The sequence below is a fragment of the Nannospalax galili genome, unplaced genomic scaffold, assembly GCF_000622305.1.
Source record: "Nannospalax galili isolate Female #2095 unplaced genomic scaffold, S.galili_v1.0 scaffold390, whole genome shotgun sequence".
NCBI lineage: Eukaryota > Metazoa > Chordata > Mammalia > Rodentia > Spalacidae > Nannospalax > Nannospalax galili.
The window spans coordinates 91,477-117,254 of record NW_008330777.1 but is presented as its reverse complement, the minus strand read 5'-3'; the positions used below and the strand labels follow the sequence as shown (position 1 = coordinate 117,254).

The window sequence follows — 25,778 nt, the reverse complement described above, 5'->3', positions numbered from 1 at the left end:
AGTCATTTAGACCTTATCTTGATTAAAGTCATTTTTATTTCATGTAAATTTCATTTACTGTGAAACTTTATGAGAATGTCTTTTAGACAAAATAGATCAACCTGTTTGGACTGGTTTAAATGCTTTTTTAACCTTTTGTACTTGTAATTTGAAATCTTGTATGGTTTTTACTAGGGACTGAAAAAACCATATAATCCTATCCTTGGTGAGACTTTCCGCTGCTTATGGATTCATCCCAGAACAAACAGCAAAACTTTTTATATTGCTGAACAGGTATGAGAAATGCATATTATAAAAATGATTTGGAAGTTATTGGGACATTTTTATGTAAAACATTAACTTGGTAAAATCACTATTATTTAACCTTTTAGTAAATGTTTGCTAAGCATTTAACCTTTTATTACTAAATACTACTAAATACCACACTCCTGAGCATTACTATTAAAATCCTAGGATTCTTCCAACGAAAAGAAAATCTTTAATTTTTCCTTCTCCACCCTTTTAATTTATTTGTGTAATGTTTTTTTACTGAGTCTATATTTCCCAAAACATCTTTTTGTTCATATTAAAAAATCTTCAGTAGTTTTCCAGTTCCAAAAGCAGGTTTGCCTGGCATTTAAGATCTTCTGATTATTTCTAAATAATGTCAAATTAAATGCCTTTCTAGAGAGTCACACCTATACATTCACAATTAAGTAACCTGATCTTGTATTCTCCTGCCTCGTTATTTATTTTAAGTTTTATTCTTTTAGGTTTTTTTGAGACAGGGTCTCCCTGTAACTCCAGCTGACTTGGAACTCACTATGTAGCCCAGGCTGGCCTTGATCTCTGAGAGATCTGCATGCCTCTGTCTCTTGATTGCTGGGTTTAAAGGTATGCACCACCATCTAGCCTTCATTATTTTAAGTTTAGTTCCCCCATGCAGTGTTTCTTATCAGCCGTTCTTCCTCTAGACAAACCCTGGCCAGATCATTCTTGCTCTTCAGATAATTGCACTTTCTGAAAGGTATATTTGTTTTCTGAGCTTAGCGATTAAGCTGTTACTTTAGCATGAATAGGATATACCTCATTGTAAAATGTTGATTTCCCTAAAAGAATACTTAGGAGCCAGGCATGGTGGCACAAGCCTTTAATCCCAGTACTTGGGTGGCAGAGGCAGGCAGGTCTTTGTGAGTTTGAGGCCAGTCTGGTCTACATAGCGATTCCAGGCCAGCTGGGGCTACAGGGAGACCCTGCCTCAAAAACACACACGAAAAAAAAAAAAAAAAAAGAAAAGAAAATATTAGTATTTCTTAGTTTTTAAACTTTTGTTAATTTAAACTTGGGTCTTTTTTCATGGTTCTCCATGTTATCTCCTGTCAGCACAAAGCTGGGAAAGGTGTTCTTTCATCTTATTACAATAATTCTCACCTTTAGTATAATGAAGATGAATATACTACATCTCCTTTGAAAACCTTCCTCTTCCCCTAGAGTTTTTTTGTATATTCTGCAGGTTGAAACCACTTATCTTTATTTTAAGAAATTGATGGCTCTACCACCTTCATTCTAGTTTGTTATAATTCTTTACTAAATTGAAAGCTTAAGAAAAATTTAAGAAATTTTAGCTTTGTCTCATTTCAGAAAACATAGATACAAATATACTGAAAACATTTAATTATTAAAATAATATATCTATCAAAGCTTTTGTTTCATCTGAATGAAAAATAATCAATGGCTAATAAGTAATTTATTGCTGTGTAACAGATTATTAATAATTGGATGAGTGGAAGTGTTTATTATCTTATATGAGATTCACAAATTTGGGAGCTGTTTAGGTGGTTCTGGGTCAAGTTAGGGTTTCTTACATGGTTTCCGTCAAGATGTTATCCAGTTTGTAATCATCTGTAGGTTTCACTAGGATGGAACATTGACTTCTATGATCATCCTATGGCTGTTAAAAAGAGATACAAGACCAACTCTTAAGCTGGTAGCTATATTATAAAGTTAGAAATTATGTAGTATCATTTCCACACAAACTGTTGTTGATTCAGTGTAAGGGGCACTGAACTGTTTACAGCGAATGCCAGAAAATGGAGTACCCTGGAAGACAAGAAATCTGGTTATGGGAACCATTAGTATTTTGATACTAGCACAACAGTATGCTTATTTTGTTGCATGTTATGACTTTTCCTATGTTCAATAGGTGTCCCATCATCCACCAATATCTGCCTTTTATGTCAGTAACCGAAAAGATGGATTTTGCCTTAGTGGTAGTATCCTGGCTAAGTCCAAGTTTTATGGTGAGTTCCCCCTTGTCCTAGGCTGCATTTTTCTAAGAAGGAGTGTCTTTCTGGTGAGTTGTAATTACAATAAAATTACTTTTGTTTGCTGTTTGTGTCAAGGAATTTTTGTCTTTAAGGCATCATCTTTAATAATGACCTTTTCTTGCCCATTTAGAAGTGAGGCTTATTTTATCTAACTGTTAATCACATATATGTAAAAGCATCACATTCCTTCCTTTTGGGAAGACAGAATGAGTAGCCACTATGTCCCTCTAGTGCATAATGTTTCTTTTGCCTTTACTCTCAATCAGTGTTGTTTTGTCTCCACATACCTTTTAATCTTGAATACAGAGAGACAGAATCCAAATATAGGTTAGTAATGATATTTAACCTTGAGCCAAACAACATACCATTTATATTAAATGTTCAGGAGAGACTGAACAGAACCTAACATTAACTACTATGGACATATCTTAGCTACAGGATACTAACAATATAAAGTGAACACGACGCAGTAATATAGACAAATCTGAAAAAATGCTGTGCTGAGTGAAATAAGCCAAATAAATTATTCTATCATGCTCTCTATTCAGAATTCTAGAATTGGTAAAAATAGAAAACAGATCAGTGTTTCCTCAGGATAGTGGGGACTTTTTTAGAGTGATAGTATTTTGATTGATTGATTGATTGATTGATTGATTGATTGATTGATTGATTGACGGAGAGAGGGAGAGAGGGAGAGAGGGAGGGAGAGGGAGAGGGAGAGAGAGAGAGAAAGAGAGAAAGAGAACTGGGGATCAAACCCCAAGACTTGTGCATGCTAAGTAAGTGCTATACTACCGAGCTACATTCCCACCCTTTTTTCAGATGGTCTTTCTGTGTGGCTTAGGCTGACACTGAACTGAGTCTTCCTGTGTCTGCCTCCCAGATGTTGAGATTAAAGTGTGTGCTACTAGGCAGTTTTATACTTTAATTGTGGTAGTAATTTTAGACTTCTTCGTGCAGTACCCCAAACTACCATATTTAATGATTAAAATGGACCATTCATTGTATGTAAATTATATTCCAATAAAGATGCAGATGTGAGGAATGAAAAAACAAAGGCTAGAAGAAATTGCTGTGGCATATTATCATCTGGATTATGTGTATTTTTAATTATAAGATTATAGCAATTATAAATATTTAAAGTTTGAGACAAATATGTGATTTACAGATAAATGTTTTGATTCAGAAAAGACAAATTGAGCTCTACAATGAAATAGTATTTTACTGGCTAGTGTGCATATTGGGATTGATTTCATTTTACTATCCTAAAATAACATATATAGCTATACTTTTTGAAAATACTCATTTTGTAAGATTGGGAATATAAATCAAATAATGTTTTAATTATAAGGTGATGAATATGTGTTTCAGTGCATTGTGATTGAGATATTTTGACTATTATAGTGGAAGTATGTAGTAGATATCCTAAATATACTTTGTTTTGAATTGGTTTGATTAGTTTTGTGAAATTTAATAAACTATTTTTGTTTTAGGAAACTCATTATCTGCAATATTAGAGGGAGAAGCCCGGTTAACTTTCTTGAATAGAGGTGAAGATTACGTAATGACAATGCCATATGCTCATTGTAAAGGTAAATATTTTCCATACTTCTATCAGATATTTCTTAAAACTTCTTTGTAAATAAATGTAAGCAAATGTTTGATACAAAATCAGACATATTTGTTTCAAAACATTCTTGGTTCATAGTTACTTAGGAATATTGCTATTTGCTGCTTATTTCTATGGGGAATTAATTCACACATAATGGACTATTATAACACATACTTTCATTGGAAGAAACTGATTTGTAATCGTGGAATCCTCTTGCATGGTTACCTTCTGTGCAGATTTTGAAATGAGATGAAACTGCCTATTATTTTAGAATTCTTAAAAGTGATTTTAAGTGATCTTATACTGTCATCCTTTATAAAATTTATATTTGCTATTTTTTGGTATTTCAAGTACTTTAAAAGTTTTTTCTCACTTTCATTTAACAATTTCTTTTTTTGTTTTGTGTTTTGATTGCTTTAAGACACAGCCTTGCTATGTAGCCCAGGCTGGCCTTGAACTCAGTGTTCTCTGCCTCGGCCTTCCTAGTGTTGAGATCACTGGCACATGCCACCACAGGCTAGAAAACGCTCAGAGCCTGTATTTAGTTCCTAAAATGGTAGTGAAGTGAAATGTGTATAATTTTACATGAATTAGAATACATATTTTTAAGTTTTATACCGTTTATTCCATGTAGATGCCTGACTAGGAAAATGCTGATTCTTTTTTTTTTTTTTTTAAGATTTTCTACGTATGTTTTCTAAAATGTGTTTCTCATGTCACTGTCTCATGAATTATTTTATAAAATAAGAGTTCCATGGCCGAGAAGTATGAGAAAGACTTCATTATCTGTTCTGTCTCAGAAATTAACATTGACATTTACATATTAAAGACTACCCCTGCCTGCTGCTGAATTCAGCAGCAGATGCACTTGTATCCACAGCCTCTTTAGCTTTCTTTAACTTAGACTTGCCCAGTTTTTGACCATAGAACCTATTTTGTGGTTTTGTTTGCTTAACTTACGTGAAAGTTGATTCTTATTATTTATAGTAAGTAATATTCTATAAAGTCACCAAAAACTCTGAATTAGCACATACATTGTTCCTAGAGTAATTTTGCCATTAGGTTATTTTTATTTTATTTTATTTTATTTTTTTTTTTACTTTATGTATATGTGTGTATTGCCTGCATGTAGGTAAGTGCACCCATGTCATGCAATGCCCATGGAGGTCAAAAGAGGCTGTCAGATCCCCTGGAACTGAAGTTACGGATAGTTGTTAGCTGCCATGTGGGTGCTAGGATTCGAACCTGGGTATTCTGCAAGAACAACCAGTGTTCTTAACCACTGAGCCATCTCTCCAGCCCCTGTTAGGTTATTTTTGAGCCTCATCACAATATTTCCATCAATTAATCAGTACATAACCTTGTTTTATGTGTGCTTATATTTAGAGGCATCTTATTTAACATTCATTATACATTGTTGATTCATTGCCGTTGAACTACCAACCAACACTATAACTCACAACTGGATGAAGCATTAGCACATACAATTCCTTTGTAAGGTATATCATAGCTTTGTTTATCAGAACATTATGCCATAGCACTTCATTCACTAGATCAGTCTTAAACAGAAAAATCATCAACAAAAGTGCAAAAAGTAACCCTAAAAACCCGGCAGAAGGAGCACTTGTTCTCTTTACGGTATGGGAATTGAATCAACACAGTGTGCCTAGTTCCACCTCAGCATTTGTTTATCCCCAAGCATGCCAGTGAATTATAACAAAATGTGGTGGATGTTGATCTCAGGATTACTTATAAATTTTAAAGAATAAGTGAAATTGCAAATAATTAGTCTTCACATAGTATGGATAAGCTATTTATACCTTTGATTTTTTTTACAGAATGTCCTTAAATTACAGTTTTTCCTAGATTTAAATATAAAACACTGTTTATTTTAGCTCAGTATCTCTGTCTTTAACCTTTTGTCAATGTTTTTTCTTTAGGAATTCTTTATGGCACAATGACACTGGAGCTTGGTGGGATTGTCAATATTACCTGTCAAAAAACTGGATACAGTGCAGTACTTGAATTTAAACTAAAGGTTGGTACATGATATCACCTAATTAAAGGGAAACTGTGCTATAAATACTAAACAAAAAAAAATACAGTTCTGAGTTGAGAACTAAATATAAAAACATGATTTATGTCAGGTCTGAGAGAGTTGTATTTGATGGATAAGAATAGGCCTCTGTGAGCATCTTGGGACAGCCAGAGACTACAGCCTTAGAAAATACAAATAAACATTTAGCCACCATTTCTTTTGCCTTTAATTTAATTTTAATAAATAAAACTTGATATTATAGAGGAAACATGACTTAAATGATTGGATTGAAATGCCTCTGTAAATTAAATGTATTATTTTATGAAATCCTAGGTGGTATATATGAACTTGGATTCTCAATGTGTACACTAAGACAGTGTTGTATTAATTATTATTTCTGCATAAAAAGTTACTTCAACCTGCAGGCTTAGAAATAAGCATGTACTATTGGAGATGGCTTGTCTCTTACAAAATGTCTGGGACCTCATCAAACGTCTTAAGATAAGACTAACTCAGCTGTTGAGACAGGAATCATCTGAAGACTTACCCACTTATGAGGCTGATGCCTAAAGGACCAGGACTGGTACTCCAAGCACCTGTTTATGTGGCCTTCCCATGTGACTTGACTTCCTCATAGAATGGAGGCTTCAAGGTTGTCTCACTTGGCAGCATAAGGTTTCCAAATACAAGTGTCCCTAGTAAGCAAGGCCAAATCTCATTTGCCTTCCATCCGTTAGCCTCAGAAGCCAAGTCATGTCATCTCCACCATTTTCTACTACAGAATTGCATGCCCACCCAAGCTCAGGGGAAGGGGACTTTGACCTTCTCAGTAGGAGGCTGGCAAGATCTCACTGAAGAGGAACATGGGGGTTGGAGAGGAAAAAAGTAGATATTGTTAAAGCCATCTTCGTAAAGTTCTGTCTGCCTCAAAGGAAAATTTGAGACGTTTTCACAGTGTCAGTTGTTGTGAGACAGTATGTTATGTTAATAATAGGAACTTATAATAATATTTATTGCTAAAGTGATCCCATGTTGATACAGATGACTGGCATCTCCAGTCTAATGAAAAAGAACTCCGAATATCATTTGAAGCAATACCCTGTGTTTGATTTATCACCTTTGTAAACTTTTACTTATATGGCGATACTGGTTTGAAAATCATAATTAAAGTTTTAAACAATAATGCTATTAAGTATTGGCACATCACAATTTTGTTTCTAAGACATTAGTAAGACAATATAGTAACCCAAAGTATGTTCCTTCTAATTTTATTTTTTGGAAGGATTGTTTGGGTTATATATTTTACTTTCCTATACAGGAAGAGATGTTATTTCAGTAGGTTTTTAAATTACTTTGGTTTCCTGAGTTGCTTTGTTTAATGTGTTGCTGAATTGATAAGGCACAGTCTTGGAAGTTAGGCAAGATCATAGTACTAGAGACCACACTGGACTTGAATCACTTAAATTTTTGTGATCCTTCTGAATATTCAGACTGCATAATCTGTTTTTAGCTATGCTTTTCAAATTTAAATTATTTCTATTAAAAATTTCTAAGTAAAATTGAGTCATGATTGTACTATGCCTTCAAGAGTACTGTAACTATATGTAGCTTCTTTGGAGTATGGTTATCTACATTGTATGTAAATGTAAATTACAATAAAATGCTCAACATTTTCTCTTTTAAAAGCCATTTCTAGGGAGTAGTGACTGTGTTAATCAAATATCAGGGAGACTTAAATTGGGAAAAGAAGTCCTAGCTACTTTGGAAGGCCATTGGGTAAGTACTTTTAATGTCAGCATTTTTATCTGGTGGAGAAAAATGAAGAATCCTGTTTTGAAAAGCAACACTAGTTTTTAAAAGTAGATATTTTAGTGTCACTCTATTACCAGGTTTTTGTTTTATCTAATGTTTCACCTTTCTAAAACTTGTAAATCAGTAGAAGTAACTAATAGTTATGTCACGTCCATGTACAATATCAAGAATGTAGTTCATATTAATCATTTAGTGCTTAGTTTAACCCCATGAAGTGGGTAAATAGATACCTATGAATTTTTTTGCATTATTTATTTAGCGTGTGTATGTGTGTGTGTGTGTGTGTATGTGTGTGTGAGCACACGCGCCATGATGTGCATTTGGAAGCCAGAGAACAAACTTGCAGAAGTCAATTCTGTTGTTCCACCATGTCTGTACCAGGAATTAAACTAAGGTCATCAGGCTTGGCAGCAAACACCTTTGCTTGGTGAGCATCTTAACAGCCAATATATACTCATTTTATCGTTGCTTGTTACTGTTCTCATTTTATAAAGGAGGAAACTAAAATACAGAACATTTGAATAATTAGCATAAAGTAAGTAGTGAGCTAAGAATTTCAGTCCTGGAACTCTGGCTATAGAACTGTACTTTTATGTTCAGCACTTCACTACCTCTCAACTAGTTCCAGTGACACAGAGGATATACTGTTTTCTGCATTACTAATAAGCAAAAAAAAGTGGAACTTGATTTAAATTTCTTTTTAAAAAACTTCATTAAAATGAAACTCAGGCAAGTGGCTATATAGGTTCTGAAAAAAAAATTAATTACATATTTCTTTATTTGTTTATTTATGCATGTAAGGGGATAGAGGGTGTGAGTACTGGCGTGTGTGCCATAGAGCATGTGTGAAGGTCAGAAGACAACATTTGGGAATCAGTTCTCTCCTCCTACCACATGGATCCTAGAGATGGAATTCAAGCTGTCAGGCTTGGCAGCAGGCATCTTTACTCATGGAGCCATCTTACTGGCCCCTGCAAAATGTTTTAATTGCTTTCCCATCTGAATGATATTTGGAAAAAATGATAAAGCAGTCATTTTTAAAACATAAAATTTCTAAGCCTGTGCTCAGTTTTTAATGCTAAGAAAAGACTCTGGGAGTTTTTAATATTTGGAGCCCCTGGATAGTCCACAGCATCTCATGGTCACTGTATGCACTCTGATGTGGAAGATCAGACATGGAGCTTGAGGCTTTGCCTGTAGTGTTTGAAATTTGTTAAATAAAACTTGGAAAATACCATGAACTTTCTATGTAGTAGGCCAGTTTTTTAATTGACTAGTATTACATATGTAACCAAAAAACTTGTAAAATCTCATGAACTTTCTATATAGTTGGCCAGTTTTTTAATTGACTAGTATTACATATGTAACCTCATTTTTATACAAATTGAAAGAATTTGGGACTTTGAGAAATGTGGTAGTTATTTTTGTTTTAAAATGGTTTACTACAATTCAGCAGAAGGAAAGATTTGTCATTGTATTGCTATACTTTGAAATCCTCTTCTGAATAAAAATGATTCTCTACATTAATGCTTAATTTCTTTACAGGATAGTGAAGTTTTCATTAATGACAAAAAGACTGATAACTCAGAGGTTTTCTGGAATCCAACACCTGACATTAAGCAATGGAGATTAATAAGGCACACTGTAAAATTTGAAGAGCAGGATGATTTTGAATCAGAGAAGTAAGCATACCATTTTTCAGCTAACTTCATGAAGATATAAGAAGTATCTTTACATCCCATAATGGTGTAATCACCATTCTCTGTCATCACTTCAGTTTGGCAAAAGAGCTTGTGGTTTGTGGGATATGAAAAAGTATCCTGTAATGGTCTATGTGTATGTCCGATAAATACAGTACAAATCATCTTGTTTTTCTGCAGCTTGTAACTAAAATTTCATATTTTTTCCTTTCTCTTCTAGTCCAGTGCCTTATTTTTGTTTGTTTGTTTGCATGCAATTATAGAATCACTTGGTACAGTGGCACATGCCTTTAATCCCAACACTCACTTGGAAGGCAGAGGCACACAGATCTCTGTGAGATCGAGTTCTAGACCAGTCAGGGCTACCGAGAGACTGTCTCAAAAAAAAAAAAAAAAAAAAAATTTAATGATAGTAATAGTACAAAATAAAGTAGAATCTATAGTGGCTCTTAGTTTCTCCCTGGCAACTGCTTTCCAACCTAGTACAGATGTGTAGAGAGTAAAGGGAATGGTACAGAAGCTACTTTGTTCTGTCCTTTTAAAGAACAAGGATGTCCCAGTTTTCAAAGGACTTAATAGTAGTTGGACAGTAGTTAATGCCATCATGGCTCTTAAGTCATCTTACGCTTTTGAATAAAAATATTGTTTGTATCTCTTTGTATTAAGAGGAGTTCTGTATAAAAGATACTTTACTGGGCACTTTACACCTATAAGCTCTTGCTGTATAGGAGCCTCTTGCTGTATAAGCGTGAGCCCCTGCTGTATGGGAGCCTTGCTGTATGATCCTAATGCATGTCATTCTCTTTCATGATTTATGTTGCCATTTACTTTCCCTTCTACATAACAATTCAGGTGGCCAAAGTTGGAAAGTGTGTATGCTATGCATCAATTTTATCTATTTCAGATGCAACCATATGATGCTCCTTGTGCAAAGCTGTTTTCCAAAGACATGGAACAATTTTTGAGATGTAAATATAATTCAACATTTTTGACTTTTTGAAAAAGAGTTTCATGCAGGCCAAGGTGGCCACAGACTCACTATATAGCTAAGGTTGGCCTTGAACTACTGATCCTCCTGCCTCCACCTCCCAAATGCTGAGATTATGCACATGTGCCACTGGTCCCAGCTTAACATATTTTAGAGATGAGGTAATATGATGTAGAAAGCGAAACTTTTTTATTTTATGTGTATGAGTGTATTGTCTGTATGTATGTGAGTGCACTGTGTCATGCAATTCCGTGGAGGTCAGAAGAGGGCCTTGGATTCCCCTGTAACTGGAGTTAAGGACAGTTCATAGCTACCATGTGGGTGCTGGGGATTGAATCCAAGTCCTCTGCAAGAGTAGTTAGTGCTCTTAACCACTGAGCCATCTCTCCAGCCCCAGAAAGAGAAACGTTTTACCATCTAAGTGACATAGGATTCAACCTGCGTGTGACTAATTTCAAAGCATCTTTCAGTTTCAACATGTCACCTTCTAAGATAACTGAGATGTTATACTCTTAATTTAGCTGATAAAAAAAAAAAAACACCTAATTTTAATAGGGGGAATTATTTTCCTCATGCTGTTTTTCTTAAATCAGTGGTTCTCAACAATGTTGGCATGTTTAAATCTAGGAAGCATCAAAAAAAGTCTGTTCTTGGGCCCATTCCTAGAGACTGAATTTAAGAGTTCTCTGATAATTCATGCATCCATGACCTATTGTGGGTCATCATGAAGCCTGTGACTCTTAACTAGTATGTGTTAGAAGCACCCAGGGAGCTTGTTGAAAATGTAGATTCTTTTGCACCCTTCCATCACTGTATTTCTAGCACCTCAGTCAGCACTATTCACCATCATATGTTTAAACCCATGTAATCAATTTCTCTTGACAGAAGAAATTAGTCTTCACTAATTAGTAGTTGTCTTGCTACTCAAGTCACTGGACTTTTGTATCTTCACTCATTCCTAAACATAAGATCATTGGGAAAGCCAGAAATACACATTATTTTCTTTCAATGGAAATAAAACCTGTTTTGTGTAGATTTGATTTTCTGGTTGCTTTTTTTTAAAAAAAATACTATTTTGTGCATGTATTAGACTCTGGCAGCGAGTAACACGAGCCATAAATGCCAAAGACCAAACAGAAGCTACTCAAGAGAAGTATGTTTTGGAAGAAGCTCAAAGGCAAGCTGCCCGAGATCGGAAAACAAAAAATGAAGAGTGGGCTTGTAAGTTATTTGAACTTGATCCACTCACAGGAGAATGGCATTATAAGTTTTCAGAGTAAGTCTTTAAAGAGTTTCTTATAAATAATAGATTAGCATAGTTCATTGCTTTTATTTCTAATATATTTATTTTTCTTTTTTTCTTTTTTAAAATATCTTATTTAATATTTTTATTTTATGTATATGCGTGTATTGCCTGCATGTAGGTAAATGCACCCATGTTGTGCAATGCCCATGGGAGACAGAAGAGGTTGTCAGATCTCCTGGAACTGGAGTTACGGACAGTTGTTAACTACCATGTGGGTGCTGGGATTCGAACCCAGGTCTTCTGCAAGAACAGTCAGTGTTCTTAACTGCTGAGCCATCTCTCCAGCCCCCTCTAGTATATTTATTTTTCATCAACATAAAAATTTTAGTGTGAGTTTTTTTTAAAACTTGATATTCTGTTCATTTTACACTCTTTGATAGTAGTTAGCCTACTAAATATAAGCTAAGGATCAAAAGTTAGATATAGACAAATCTTAAGATTAGAACAGTATTTTAATTAATTAATGAAAATCTAATCATAGATAGAAACTTTAAGTTCTTATTTGGTCATTAAAATACTTTTGTTTTTGTTTTTCTCGTTTATTCAGTACCCGACCATGGGACCCACTTAATGATATGATACAGTTTGAAAAAGATGGTGTTATCCAGACCAAAGTTAAACATCGCACTCCAATGGTATGTAACATAAAAGTAACTAGATCTGCTAGGCATATGAATTTGCTAAATGTTCAGTATCTATGGCAGCTACATATAAAATTTAGTTTCAAAATTTAAAACTTTAGGTAAGCAAAATTGCATAGCAGGAAGCTCTAAGGTCTTTACACTCTAAAGAAACATCAGCAAACAAAAGCTATCAGAACAAAAATTACCAGAACTGGAAAATGTTCAAACATTTGCAACAACTAAGGGAATAGTGGACAAAGGTAGTGTAAAAACAGTAGGAAGACTTGACAGCATTGGATAGCCCTTGCCTCTCTTCCTTCCTGGTACAGCTGCAGTCTTGTAAGATTCCTGTGTTCCAACTTAAGTCCCTGACTCCAGAGGGTGCAAAGCCCCCACCCCCCCATACACAATATCATATATTTTCCTAACTTATCAGGATATTTGCTACCTAGAGGACTCATGTAGAACTCTCATCTCTGAGAATGTCAGTAAAGTGAAATTACACAAAGGAATTAAACATAAATTCTACAACTACAGTAATGGGGAAATTTCACTAGGGGAATCCAGCAACAGATTTGAGCAGGTACAAGATAGAATCAGTTACCTAACAGATAAAACTGATTCAAGTTACTCAATATGGGAAGCAGAAGGAAAAATGAGTGAAAAAAGTAAACAAAGCCTGAGACACCCTTTGGGACACCATCTAGTAGGTCATCATATGCACCTTGGATTCCACAAGGAGACGAGAGAGAGAAACAGGTAAATGTGCTTAAGAAAAGGCTCTGAGATTCCCAGATTTAGTGACAGATATGACTCTACAAATCTAAGACATTCAACAGTTTCTGAGTAGAATAAACTCACTCACACCATGGTGGACTGTTCAAAGCCAAAAGGAGAGCCTTAAAGCAGCAAGAGAGAAAGAACTTGTTGCATAAAAATTTTTAACAGATAACTTTATCTTATAGATTTAAAAAATCTTTAATAAATTAATTCAGCAAGGTTTCAGGGTATAAAATGAATACACAAATACTTGTGTTTCTATAACTTGCTGTGAGGAATCCCAAAAGGAAATTTAGAAAGCAGTTCAGGAGCTGGAGAGATGGCTCAGTAGTTAAGAGCACTTGCTGCTCTTGCAGAGGACTAGGGTTTGGTTCTCAGCACCCATATGGCAGCTCACAGTCATGTTATAGCTCACAGTGTGTAACTCAAGTTCCAGGAAATCTGACACCCTTTTCTGGCCTCTGCAGGCACCAGGCACATACTTGGTGCACATATATACACGCAGGCAAAACATTTGTGCACACAAAGTAAAAATAAGTCTTTAAAAATATAGATAAGTGCTGGGCGTGGTGGCACATGCCTGTAGTCCCAGTACTTGGGAGGCAGAGGCAGGCGAATTTCTGTGAGTTCAAGGCCAGCCTGGTCTACAAAGTGAGTTCCAGGCCAGCTGGGGCTACAGGGAGACCCTGTCTCAAAAAGACCAAAAAAAAAAAAAGAAATAGATGATTGATAGATAGATAGATAGATAGATAGATAGATAGATAGATAGATAGATAGATAGATAGATAGATAGATAGATAGATAGATAGATAGATAGATAGATAGATAGATAGATAGATAGATAGATAGAGTAAAATAAAGATTAAAACACTTTTTTAAAAAGAAAGCAGTTCAATTTATAGTAACATCCAGAAGAAAAATACCTAGCAATAAATTGAACCAAGATGTGGAAGGCTTGTGCAGTGAAAACCGTAAAATATTGTGGAAGAAATAAAATAAGACGTAAATAAATGAAAAGATAATCCATTTTCTTAGACAGGAAGAGTTCATATTGTTAAGATGCATGTGTCCCAAAACTTGAAAATACGTAAATAAAATAAGCCCAGCTCTAAAGGACAAATAGTATATGGTTTTCAAATAAGCAAATTCATGGAGACAAAGTAGACAAAATCTTTAAAATGATGAAAAATGCTCTGGAAATAGTAGTCATCGTTATACAGCACTGTGAAACAACAACTAGTGCTGGTGGATTATAGGTAGTTGTTAAAACAGCAAAATTGATCCTAGACATGCTATCACAATTTTTAAAATGAAAAAATGTTTTAAATTGTCCTTCTGACACAGTAGAGATACATGAGACAACTCTGCCTCCTCCTAAAGGCAGACTTTATGACAATCAATCTTCATACATCCCTAATTGCTGACTCTCTTTGTCATTTTGCGAACTCCCAAACTTAAAGTAGGAGTGTAGGCTTAATCTACAACCTGCCTACTCAGTATACATTATAAAAATTACATTTCAAGTACATATATAAGGTTTTACAAAATTGTTCCAAGGAATAATCAGGGATATTTTCTTGACTTGTAACTACTGACTTCCTGTATTCCTTCATGTATTTCTAAGCATGTATATTGCCTTACTTTCCTGATTCTAGTTTTTTAGGACTGGTCACCAGAATTACAAACCTATTAATTATTATTCTAAAGTTTATTATCCTACAGAAAATTCGGTCCTAGTTGATATTTAGTATACTTTGAATCTTATGCCTGCCCGTAGATTTTTCAGTGAGTTTAGGTATACTGAAAAACATTAGTATTATTCCTGTTTGTCAGAAAACGCTTCCTGTATTACCCAGGTATCACTAAAAATAAATAATTTAAATTTTCTTTTTTTTTTTCTATCATTTTGAGTCAGGGTCTCCCTGTTGCCCTAGCTGGCCTGGAACTCAGTATGTAGTCCAGGCTGGCCTTGAACTCACAGAGATTCCCCTGCCTCTGCCTCCCTAGTGCTGGGATTAAAGGCATGTGCCAGCACACCCAGCTTAAGTTTTCTTATATACCCAATATCAGTGGGAATGTTTCTAACATTGGGAACAACATAAGAATGGTTTTTAAACAGTGCTATTTAATATTCCACTGGAGATATCTGGGACAGTCACAGTGATTGGGATAGATGTTCCTGTCTGTATGTATATGCTTAAAATGTCTCTGGAAGGATATATAAGCTAATAGCTGTGGGTACCTATTTTTGTAAAGGAGGTATTGGGCTAAGGGTGAGAAATGGAAGAGAAATTACTTACTAAATTTTTTTACTCTAATACTTGTACCCAATTAAAATCAGATAATTGGCTTGCTAAGTGCAATGCATCTTATTTGCTAAATTTTCATTAGATTGTTTCCTTTAATCTTTATTTCTGAAGCTCATGCCCATGAATAGTTTTTTTTTTCTTTTTTCCCATGAGCAGTTTTGACAGCTGTACAACAGCAGTCTTTATTTACAGACCACAGTACAAGCTCACATAATAGCATGATCTTTTTCAGGTTAGTGTTCCAAAAATGAAACATAAACCAACGAGACAACAGAAGAAAGTGGCAAAAGGCTATTCCTCCCCAGAACCTGATATCCAAGACTCATCTGGAAGTGAAGGTAAAAATACTTAACTGCAGATTATTCACTGAGTCATTTTTTTTAAAAAAGTCAAATACTTACCTTAAAATATAAAAGATTGGTAATTATAAGGTCATCAATGAAAAGTATTAATGTAATGACCCACTGAATATATGGTTTCAAGAGAGCTATGAAAAACATTTTTTACAATATATTTATAGCATATGCTATAAATATATAGCATCTTATTTTTGTTAATTGGTACTTTGTAGCAATTATAAAATACTTTAAATATATGTTGTTCTTCCAAATTTAAAAGATAAGCTTTAAAAAATTAATTTAAAAGGCTAAAAGAACTGACCTGTACTTCCATAGATTCTCTATTATATTGTTTTAAAAGATCATCAGAAATCATTTTGTTATAAGCCATTCTCCTTTGTGGAATATAAAGTTCCCTATGCCTTTTTTTTTTTTAACTTTCACAAAAACTTTATTGAGAATTTCATACATGCATATAACGTGTTTTGGTCAAATCCATGCCCACTCCCTCCCCTCCAACATTTCCCCCTCTGAAGAGGCAACCATAAAAATCTTTTAAGGATTAGATACAAGCTCCCAAATACTTTTGATATTTTTGGCCTTTGGAACAGAGTATGTTGCTAACAGCGATGCATAAATTTTACTTTAATAGTGGCTTAAACTACCTTTCTATTTAATATTTTATGTAATGCCATGATTTTTTACAATGTGAAAACATGTATAACATTATTTCTATCTGATTCCCTAAAGTATTCAAGGATAACACAATGAACCACTACATTCTGATGTTAGCCTACTGTCCTCAGCTACCCATCTCTCACCTGGTACTTCTGTCAAGCTCCTTACACTACTCTCTTCCCCTTCATCCACAACACCATTCAGTACACTGCACATTTGACTATCTTAACATGTTTATTGTCCATATCCCCCATGACATTCTAAGTTCCAAATAAGTCAATGTTTTTGTTTGTTCACTACTGAATCCTCATCATCTAGAGACGTAATGGTACCTAGTAAGTGGTCAGTACTATGTATGATATCCATAAAATTCATGCTTTCTTGAACACTTATACAGCAAATCAAAATATTAGTAGAGCTAACATATTTAAAATGTGTCTTTGACCCATCATTTTCCAAATGTATTTATCATAAAAACTTCTATAACAGCAGTATAATTTAGAAATAATCTAAATGCTTTTCAGGAAAAGGTTGATACAAAATTATGTAGAAAACTAAATTTCCTTGAAATTGGTGGGTTAAACAGGAGGGAGGGAGGGAGGGAGGGAAGGAGGGAAGGAGGGAAGATTAGGAGGGAGATATGATGGGGGAGCCTGTAGGGAATTGGGGGGAGTGAGAAGTGAATATGATCAAGATACATTTTATACATGTACGAAATTTTCAGAATGACAAAAACTAAAATAAAACAATTAAAATAAAAAGACTGAAAAAAAAAGATTTTACTATACTGGGTGTATATGTAAGTGGTTCTAAAATTAACTCAAGAATGTAATTGTGTGGTGGCAGGAAAAGAGTATAAATGCTTTGTTAGATTATAGATGAGTTAGAACCACAGAGCACAAGGTAAGGCATGGGAGATGAAGAAAGGGGAGGCATGCAGACAGGACCCACACTGTAGTAGCAGCAGCAGCAGCAGCTCTTCTGTCTTGCTCACCTCTGAAAAATTACTGGTTGAATTCAAGAAGTAATTTTTGAGCTTTGAGTTAGTTCCATGCTTCAAAAGAGTTTGTCATTCCTAAGGTAAATTAGTAGTGTTTAGAAGTCAAGACAAGTGAAAATACAAATATATACAACTCATGGACTATGTAGGTTAAATAATGTCTTGTCCAAGTCAGATATTGTGTGAACTGTCTTGAACAATTATATTGAGATATACTAAGAAGGAATTAAGATAGTGTTTTGGACATAGTAGGAAACTGAAAAAAAATTGTTTTAAAACTACTTTAAACCACAGTCTCTGAGTTTACACCAAGTTAAGGAGCCTACTCTACCTACAGAGATAACTGCTAAAGGGAATAAACAGTAAGTATGAGGAAATTAGATGATAAATGGTGAAGAGAGGGAGCTTAGTTCTATTTAAGGGACGATTCTTCACAGAGTCATGATGACTCGTTAGAATTTCCAGTGGATTACAGCAGTCTAGGCCTGAGGCATGGATAGGGGCAACATACCTGACTAGCTAAAGAAGAACAATGAATGAAGGTTGATAAGCAGAAATATATAGTACTATGGTGCTAAAAGGGAATATGATAGTGTTAAACGTCATATTTTACAACAAAGAAAATAGAGACTCCAACAAGTTAACCTGTGCAAGGTCACAGAGCCCATGAAGAGGGGTATGTGGATTGGTACCAACATACATGTTGGATGCAGATATTTTTGACTCCTTAATTGGTTCTCTTATCTACATTGTATCTCCTATACTGTGTCTGCTGGCATTTGTTGAGTATTTGATGCTTTAAAACTGTGTGAAAGTTGGGTATTACTATTGTCCTTCCTTATTTAAAAAGAAAGCCATGAGTAAGATATGAACAAAACTGGAAAGGAAGGAATAGATGGGAGGAGATTTGAAGATGCCTACACAGCTTGCTGCTTGGCAGTGCAGATGTGCAGAAGTGATGTGAAATGGCTAAAGAGGTTTAAATGTTAGGTAACCAGAGGAATAAAGGTAACAATAAAAATTGAAAGGAGGCTCAGAAAGCAGACGTCTTCAGATCTGTGCAAATGGGCAAGGGAAAGAAGTGAGTAATATGTTCCCAAAATGAATACATATTTTATATGAATTGATTTTGCTTATTTTAATGAGTTAAAAAATAAGTGTGTTGACTTCTACAAGTTAAATAATTTGAAACTACTCCATGTAGCCTTCTGGTTTCAATTTGATATGTTTGAGACTTCAAAAATGCAGAATGTTATTTTTATTTTCTTAATCTGTAGCCCACAAATACTAATGCTTAGATAAATTGTTATTGCAGAATAATCACTAAATTTAACCTTAGATTGCATTTGTGACTACAACTTCATTCCAAATGTCTTTTAGCTCAATCTGTAAAACCAAGTACACGAAGAAAGAAAGGGGTAGACCTGGGAGACATTCAGAATTCCATCGACTCTATAAAGCTAACACAGGAGGAAGTTAAAAGGTAATATATTCTGACAGTGAGTCCAGAGAAGTAAAGACCCTGGTGCATAGGAAATCATAAGCTTACTTTACATATTTTAACATTGCTTAAACAAAAATAAGAGCTCTGGCTTCTATTACTTGATGTCTGAAACTCACAAAATTCCTGAAATACTAGAGGAGATAGAATTGTTATAACATTTTTCTCTCTGTGGGGGTAGAAAGGTTTTACTGCTGTAGCATGCTGGGAATGTAGCTTGCTCCTACAATCCCCTTTGTGCATGGCTAATATTTAATTGGAATGTACCATTGTTAAAATACTGAAATACTTCTATAGCAGTTGCCCTGAGAGCAGAACTCTACCCTAGACACCACTCCATGATCCAGCAACTAAAGGGTATTAACACTTAACAAAGGTTCCTGGACGAAAAGTAGTTGTGATCCTGTTCCACTGATAGCAAGAGTTCAGATATGCTGCCTCTCAGTCTATATCAGTTTTAAAAATATTTAATATTAGCCTACCAGCTTTTATGCATTCAACACCCAGTGCTAGATGTATGTTCTGGGCAATTAAAATAAGAAAAAGTCTCTGTTCTTGGATAGTTTCTCTTGTATTTTGTTGCTATTTTATCTCCACCTGCTGTTCTCCACTAGCCCATGTTTTTGTCTTAATGAAGCTTCTCACATCTAGCATATCATGCTTTTTTAGTTTTGGACCATTACCCTCATTGAATCTCAGATTCCTTTTAGTTCCACATTGCCCATCAAGAAAACTTGTTTATCCTTTCTATTACATTCAAATGCTACCTTTTTACACCATTTCTTATCATTCACCTGGCCCTGTTAGGTAGTTAGTTAATCCCTCAAATGAGCTTGCCTAACTCCCCATACATCTTCCTTTGAGCACCTACTTCCATGCAGAGTTGCTAGTGTGTGTGCTGTCCAGCCCCTGGAATTATGAGCTCCTTAGAATGGAGGAAATGACATGCATCGTGGGTGGTATCGGGCCTTAGTAAAGTATTTAGGTTTCCTAATTTAATCATATGCATGAATTAACTTCTTGATTGCTTTGCCTCCTTTCTATAATCTTTATACTGGTAAAACACTTTGAGCGTTCAAGTCCCCAAAAAAGAACAGTACTTCACTCATCAGCTCCTTTTAGCCAAAAGCACTTGAGGTGTCATGATGATATTATAAGCGTATTTCATGACTAATTAACATTTTGGTTGTGTTAGGATAAGAAATCCTACAAAACATTCTTGAATCAGAAAATGCTAGGAAATTTTTATATTACTTTTTCCTAGAGAATTTAGAATTTTTATCTTACCCTTGTCTTCCAAGTACAGATAAAAGGTTAGTGAGCCAACTAAAGAACAAAATACTTGTTTTAAACTGCTATTGTAATGGAGAAGATAATATGTTTCTGTATCATCAAACTTGAGACATTATTTTGAAACATATCAAGTAATATGCTTAATACACATTACCCTGGTTATTGCCATGATCAGGTCCTTGTTAGAATAGTAACTGACTGAACTAGTTACTTTAGATAATGTAATTAGATCCTTTGTGACAGAATCATAATAAATTGTGAGTTTTGTGCTAACATTTCTGAAAAATAATTACCAAATTTATTTTTGCTTATTTTTATAGAAATATTATGGCTCTCCGAAATCATTTAGCTTCAAGTAGACCTGCCACGGATTATTTTCTGCAACAAAAAGACTACTTCGTCATTTTCCTCCTGATTTTGCTTCAAGTCATAATAAACTTTATGTTTAAGTAGAATTTCTCAGCAGTTGAGTCAATGAACTAGAACGATCAGATTTGGCCTGGGACTAATGTTAAAACTGATTTGATCTTTATTTAAAGCATCACACTATTTCTGAAACAAACAAAAAACATAGGAGATAAATGTAGAAGTATCTGTCTACCGTTCACATCTTGTATACATAACCTGAAACAAGACCTATTCCATTTGGTTATTAAAATGAGCTACATGTTAAGTGCCAGGACATTTCTAGCTCTTGTGGGAATGTGTCTACATGTGAGTATAATAAATCCACATGTGTACACAAGAACTCTTATGCAACAGTAGCTTCTGTATTCTACAGTTCTGAAATGTACCAGTACCATTGTTCATAACAGAAACGCTGTCAATGTTATAAGTAGGTGTATAGTGATCTATTTTCTTCATAAGACTGGCATACAACTTTTATCAAGAAATTACAGATGGGGAATGATGGAATAATAGACATTACGAATAACTGAACACACTGTACTATTAAAACCATCTCCAGAGTACCCAGGTCAGTTATCTTCTTAGAAGCACCAAGAAGAAAGCATGAATGGTTAAAATTAATATATTGTAAGAGACAGGTAGCAATTTTTTTAAAGTTTACACAAGATTTTTTTAACCCCTATCTGTATGTACTTGTGTGTGTATATCAATAATAAAAACTGGTATGCAGGTCCATGGATCTATTCACTCTAATACCACCACAAGCACTTGCTGAAAAAGGAATGCTTCCAATTGGTTGCTGTCCTTTTTCTTGCTTTATAGGTCAGCTAGCCCATGACATAATCCAAATTCTAGAGGTGTTTATAGGGTATATGAAATTCTGATAATTCATTTTTTTTAAGAAAAACAGTTTAGCTTTGACATAGCCACTAGTGTGCTCAATGAATAAGTAGAATAGAAAAAATTGTAACTAATATTTTACTTCAAAAGCCAAAAAAGAGAAAGGCAGTAAGAAAAGACACCGTGATGGCCTTTACTTTAAGAACATTAAAATCAGTTTCTTTAAAATGTGCAATAAATCAAATATTTAAGAGTATCAGGTTCTGAAGTTTATGATCTCCCTTTGTTCCTTCTGTGGCAAAAACACAATTCTTTAAGATCCCTTTTGTTCAGTCTCAGGCAATTTGTTTTTCCCCCTAAGGCTTTTTGCTTTTTTCTTCAGTTTAATATTTTGACTTTGTGGTTTTACATAAATATTTATTGTTGTCAAAAACAATGTTTGAAAAGGTAATGAGTATAGGAACATGTCCTAAAATTTATTTTAGGTTCTGGAAACTATAGATTTTAGAAAGATTTATAAAATGAGAAATGCAGATGGAGAGCTGTTGCTCAGGCTGCACTTGCCTTTCACTAAGAAGAGGCCATGAGATACTCGGAGAATCACATCAGCTCTCTGTCCTGTAATAAATACAAAGCAAAGAAATGATTGCTGCATTATGAAAACTGAAAACCTGGGTTTTTCTAACCAATATAACTATCTTAAGTAACCTTAGGTTTCTATGAAGAGCCATTTCCCATATAGCGTTAGCAAAACAATGCTGTATTTCATATGTACACATATTTTTAAAATTTATCAGCATAAACAACATGTACCTATATCCAGTATTTCATTATTATATTAGAACCCAGGTATTTTGGGTTGTATTTCACATTTGTCAATATTTTTTTTGTATTTGCATTCTACTACCGATATGCTCAACTGCCTATTCACGGATATGTGATATTTTGTAAATATTGTACAACTTGATCCTTTATATGATTTAAATTAGTATTAATTTATATTACATGTAACTAGATTGGTTGATCACTAAAAGGCATTTCATTGTTAAACTCTGAAATTTTAAAAATTTTCCTGGTGGACCTACCTTGGGGTTTTGGTCTTAATCCATTTATATGTTATTTTCATTTGGCTTAAATAGTGCTTTATTTGTATTGATATAAGACTGGAAAGGTAGTTGTTTTATTTTTTTAAACTTCCTTTTAGAGCAGATGTTATGGATTCTTACCCAATGAGTCAGAAACTAAAAAGCAGGGTTATTTGTGACTGTTTCTTACACACTAAAAGCATATGTCTAATCAAATACTTCTCTTATGCTTTTAGTTGTGTGAGTTCTTTTCTATGAACTGAATACAAAACTCAGGAACTGGTGGATTAATTTTAGATCAGTAGTTATACTGGGCTTAGTATGTAAAGCCTTTAAAAGGCATAATTTGTGTTTAGCCATACTATGTTCTTGACCTGAGATTAATCTTTCTTCAGACATGGACTCATAATGTATGCGATTTACAGTTTCAGACTGTCTGAAAGCTTCATGTGGTTTCTAGGACAAGTGACTTTATGACCAGTTTTCTTCATTTATCCAAAATATTTTCTCACATGAAAATTTAAATGAGTAGTAATAATTATTGACATTTTTATTGTTTTTTAGTTGTTACATGTACTATATCTTTAGTTATTCCCCTCTAGTAAGATATTGCTGGCTAGGAAAAAACAATATAAGGCAGAAGTGTTAAGTAAGTTACAGCAGTAGAGATTTTACTTGTATTTCATACCAGTACTTTTTCTGTGTGACTTATAAAGGTACAGTGGTAATCTTTGTCACAGCTCAGTTGACAGCTGCATTCCATTGAAAACTTGGCCTTGTAACATACAATCCTCATTTACTATTTCATGCTTTTGTGCCTTTAAGAAAATATTTTTTGTCATTTTGTGTTACGGAACCATAATGTGTTCAAAGTGTTCTTGGCTTATTTGTCATAAAAGGGTCATTTCTCTGTGTAACTTTATTTCCTTTTTATAGCTGAAGAATATTTAACAGTGACGCTGTACTTTTATAAGGGTTTGTCTATTTACCTATTTCACATATATTCTTACTCAGACATCATTGAAGTAAACTTGTCAGATTATTCTGAGTATTGTAAACAGTGCCTTTTGATGGAATTCATACTATTTGGAGTGTCAAGTTGTGCCATTTTCACAAATTTTTGTGGAAGGCAGTTTTAACTTTTTGAAGAATGTCTTCATCAAAATTTAAGAAAACAAATATATAAAATTCAATCTTTTTCCAATGTTTAGCATTTCTAGTCAGCATCAAATGGGTTTTTTGTTTTGTTTTATATACAGGGATGATAGCATTATTGAGCCATACATGAGAATGCAGATTATTTTGAATTATGTTAAATATTAGCATTTGTATCCAGTTTTCTGATTTGACCCAGTGGGGGGAACCTAATATAACTCAGTAAGTTTGCATTTCAAGTTCCATCTTATTTGACTATAAAAAGAGATTCTTTAAAATGTATAACCTGCCACTATTCCATAAATTGGTTTCATTTTCTATATATTGTGTGACTTTAGTATATTTGCTTTTGTTACAGTTAACACACTGTTTTGTTAGTTTTTAATTGAGGATGGACTGTTAAAATTGTATAGGACCAGTGTTTTATTAATATGATTAACATATTTAGAAAAGTTAGAGGAAACCCATGACAAAAATGAATGTGAATACTTTCTAAAGTATTTAGAAAAATTGGCTTCATTTATCATGTAAAATTATTTTAGTATTATAATACTGATTATTTTTTAAAATGCCATGAAACATTTGAATGATCAGCCACAGAACATAAGTTGAATTTTTTTTCACTTTTTAGCATGATAAATATACATTTAATTTTAAGTACATCACTTAATGGCCATTTATAAATTCAAACACTACCACTGGTCAGTTTCGTATGATAGAATAAAAGTATGTTACCTGCAGTGTAAGTACAGCACACTGTCGAATTCTTTTCCTTAAGGTGCATAGTAAATGTATAGATAGTCACAAGCTACTGTTTTGTAATGTATTACATTTCTAATCTATTATTCTTAACCTGTAATAAATGTTTGCAGAAAGAAAAGTTTTTCTAATGATCTGTAAAATTATGTTAACTTCTACAAGTAGGCATTCTAAATAAACTTTTTTTTAAAAGAGCAGTCTGATCAAATGACTTTTGTTACAACATGGTTAACTCAATTAGCTCTAATTTATTTATTTTGCTTTGTTTTGTTGGGGGTATGTGCTGGATAGCTTTAGTGTCAGCTTGACACACCTGGGTTGAGGGAGCCTCAATTGGGGAATTTCCTCTATTGGACTGGCCTGTGGCCATGTCTGAGGGGCATCTTCTTGATGAGTGATGTGGAAGGGCCCAGCCCACTGTGGATGGTGCCACCCCTGGGCAGGTGGGCCTATGTTGCATAAGAAATCAGGCTGAGCAGGGGCCAGGGGAGCAAGCCAGTAAGCAGCATTCCTCCATGGCCTGTGCTCCAGCTCCTGCCTCCAGGTTCCTGCCCTGAGTTCCCACCTTGGGCTCCCTGATGAACTGTGACCTGGGAGATGTAAGCTAAATAAACCCTTTCCTCCCCAAGTTGGTAGTGGTCAGAGTATTCTGTCACAGCAATGAAGAAACAAACCAGAACAGGGTATATGCAAAAGATGCTTGAAAGGGATTGAACAGATCTCTTAACGTATGTCTTTACTTGGTGCTTGATATTGTTCCTTTTTAATTTTCCTAACAACTTTAAAATAAGTGGAAACTATCCATATTTTATACATGAAGAATGAGGCTTAAGGAAGTTAACTCCCAGCTGGGTGCGGTGGTGCACGCCTTTAATCCTAGCACTTGGGAGGCAGAAGCAGGCGGATCTTTGTGAGATCGAGGCCAGCCTGGTCTACATAGTGAGTTCCAGGACAGCTGGGGCTTTCTAAAAAAAAAAAAAAAAAAAAAAAAAAAAAAAAGTTAACTCCCAAAACTAGACAGTAAGAATGAAAACAGTCTTCTGTAAGAATAAAAATATGTTTGAATCCCTGTCTATAGAGCACTTCAATAGAACTTTGGTTGTAGTATTTAAATGTTTAGACTAGCTCTGCTTAAATCTGTATTAAGGATAGTGATAAACAGAAACAGAAAAACTATTACTATTAAACATATGCTAAGCCATATGAAAGTTGTTTCCCCCAGGTCACCTGTAAAGAGTCCATACTGA

At 34.4% G+C, this 25,778-nt stretch overlaps 1 protein-coding gene across 4 annotated transcripts in view; it reads left to right on the top strand.

Moving 5' to 3' along the window:
- Osbpl8 (oxysterol binding protein like 8) overlaps window positions 1–24,725 on the top strand; it is a 206,673-nt gene extending 181,948 nt beyond the window's left edge. For all 4 annotated transcript variants that reach the window (XM_029555511.1, XM_008851938.3, XM_008851931.3 and 1 more), the window contains 11 exons: window positions 175–273; window positions 2,183–2,279; window positions 3,800–3,898; window positions 5,859–5,956; window positions 7,643–7,732; window positions 9,314–9,450; window positions 11,547–11,732; window positions 12,310–12,397; window positions 15,707–15,812; window positions 18,871–18,973; window positions 20,605–24,725. In XM_029555511.1, the coding sequence (XP_029411371.1) occupies window positions 175–273; window positions 2,183–2,279; window positions 3,800–3,898; window positions 5,859–5,956; window positions 7,643–7,732; window positions 9,314–9,450; window positions 11,547–11,732; window positions 12,310–12,397; window positions 15,707–15,812; window positions 18,871–18,973; window positions 20,605–20,737 (1,236 nt within the window). In that variant the 3' untranslated portion in view covers window positions 20,738–24,725. The remainder of the gene's footprint in view (window positions 1–174; window positions 274–2,182; window positions 2,280–3,799; window positions 3,899–5,858; window positions 5,957–7,642; window positions 7,733–9,313; window positions 9,451–11,546; window positions 11,733–12,309; window positions 12,398–15,706; window positions 15,813–18,870; window positions 18,974–20,604) is intronic.
- Window positions 24,726–25,778: the final 1,053 nt, after the last annotated feature.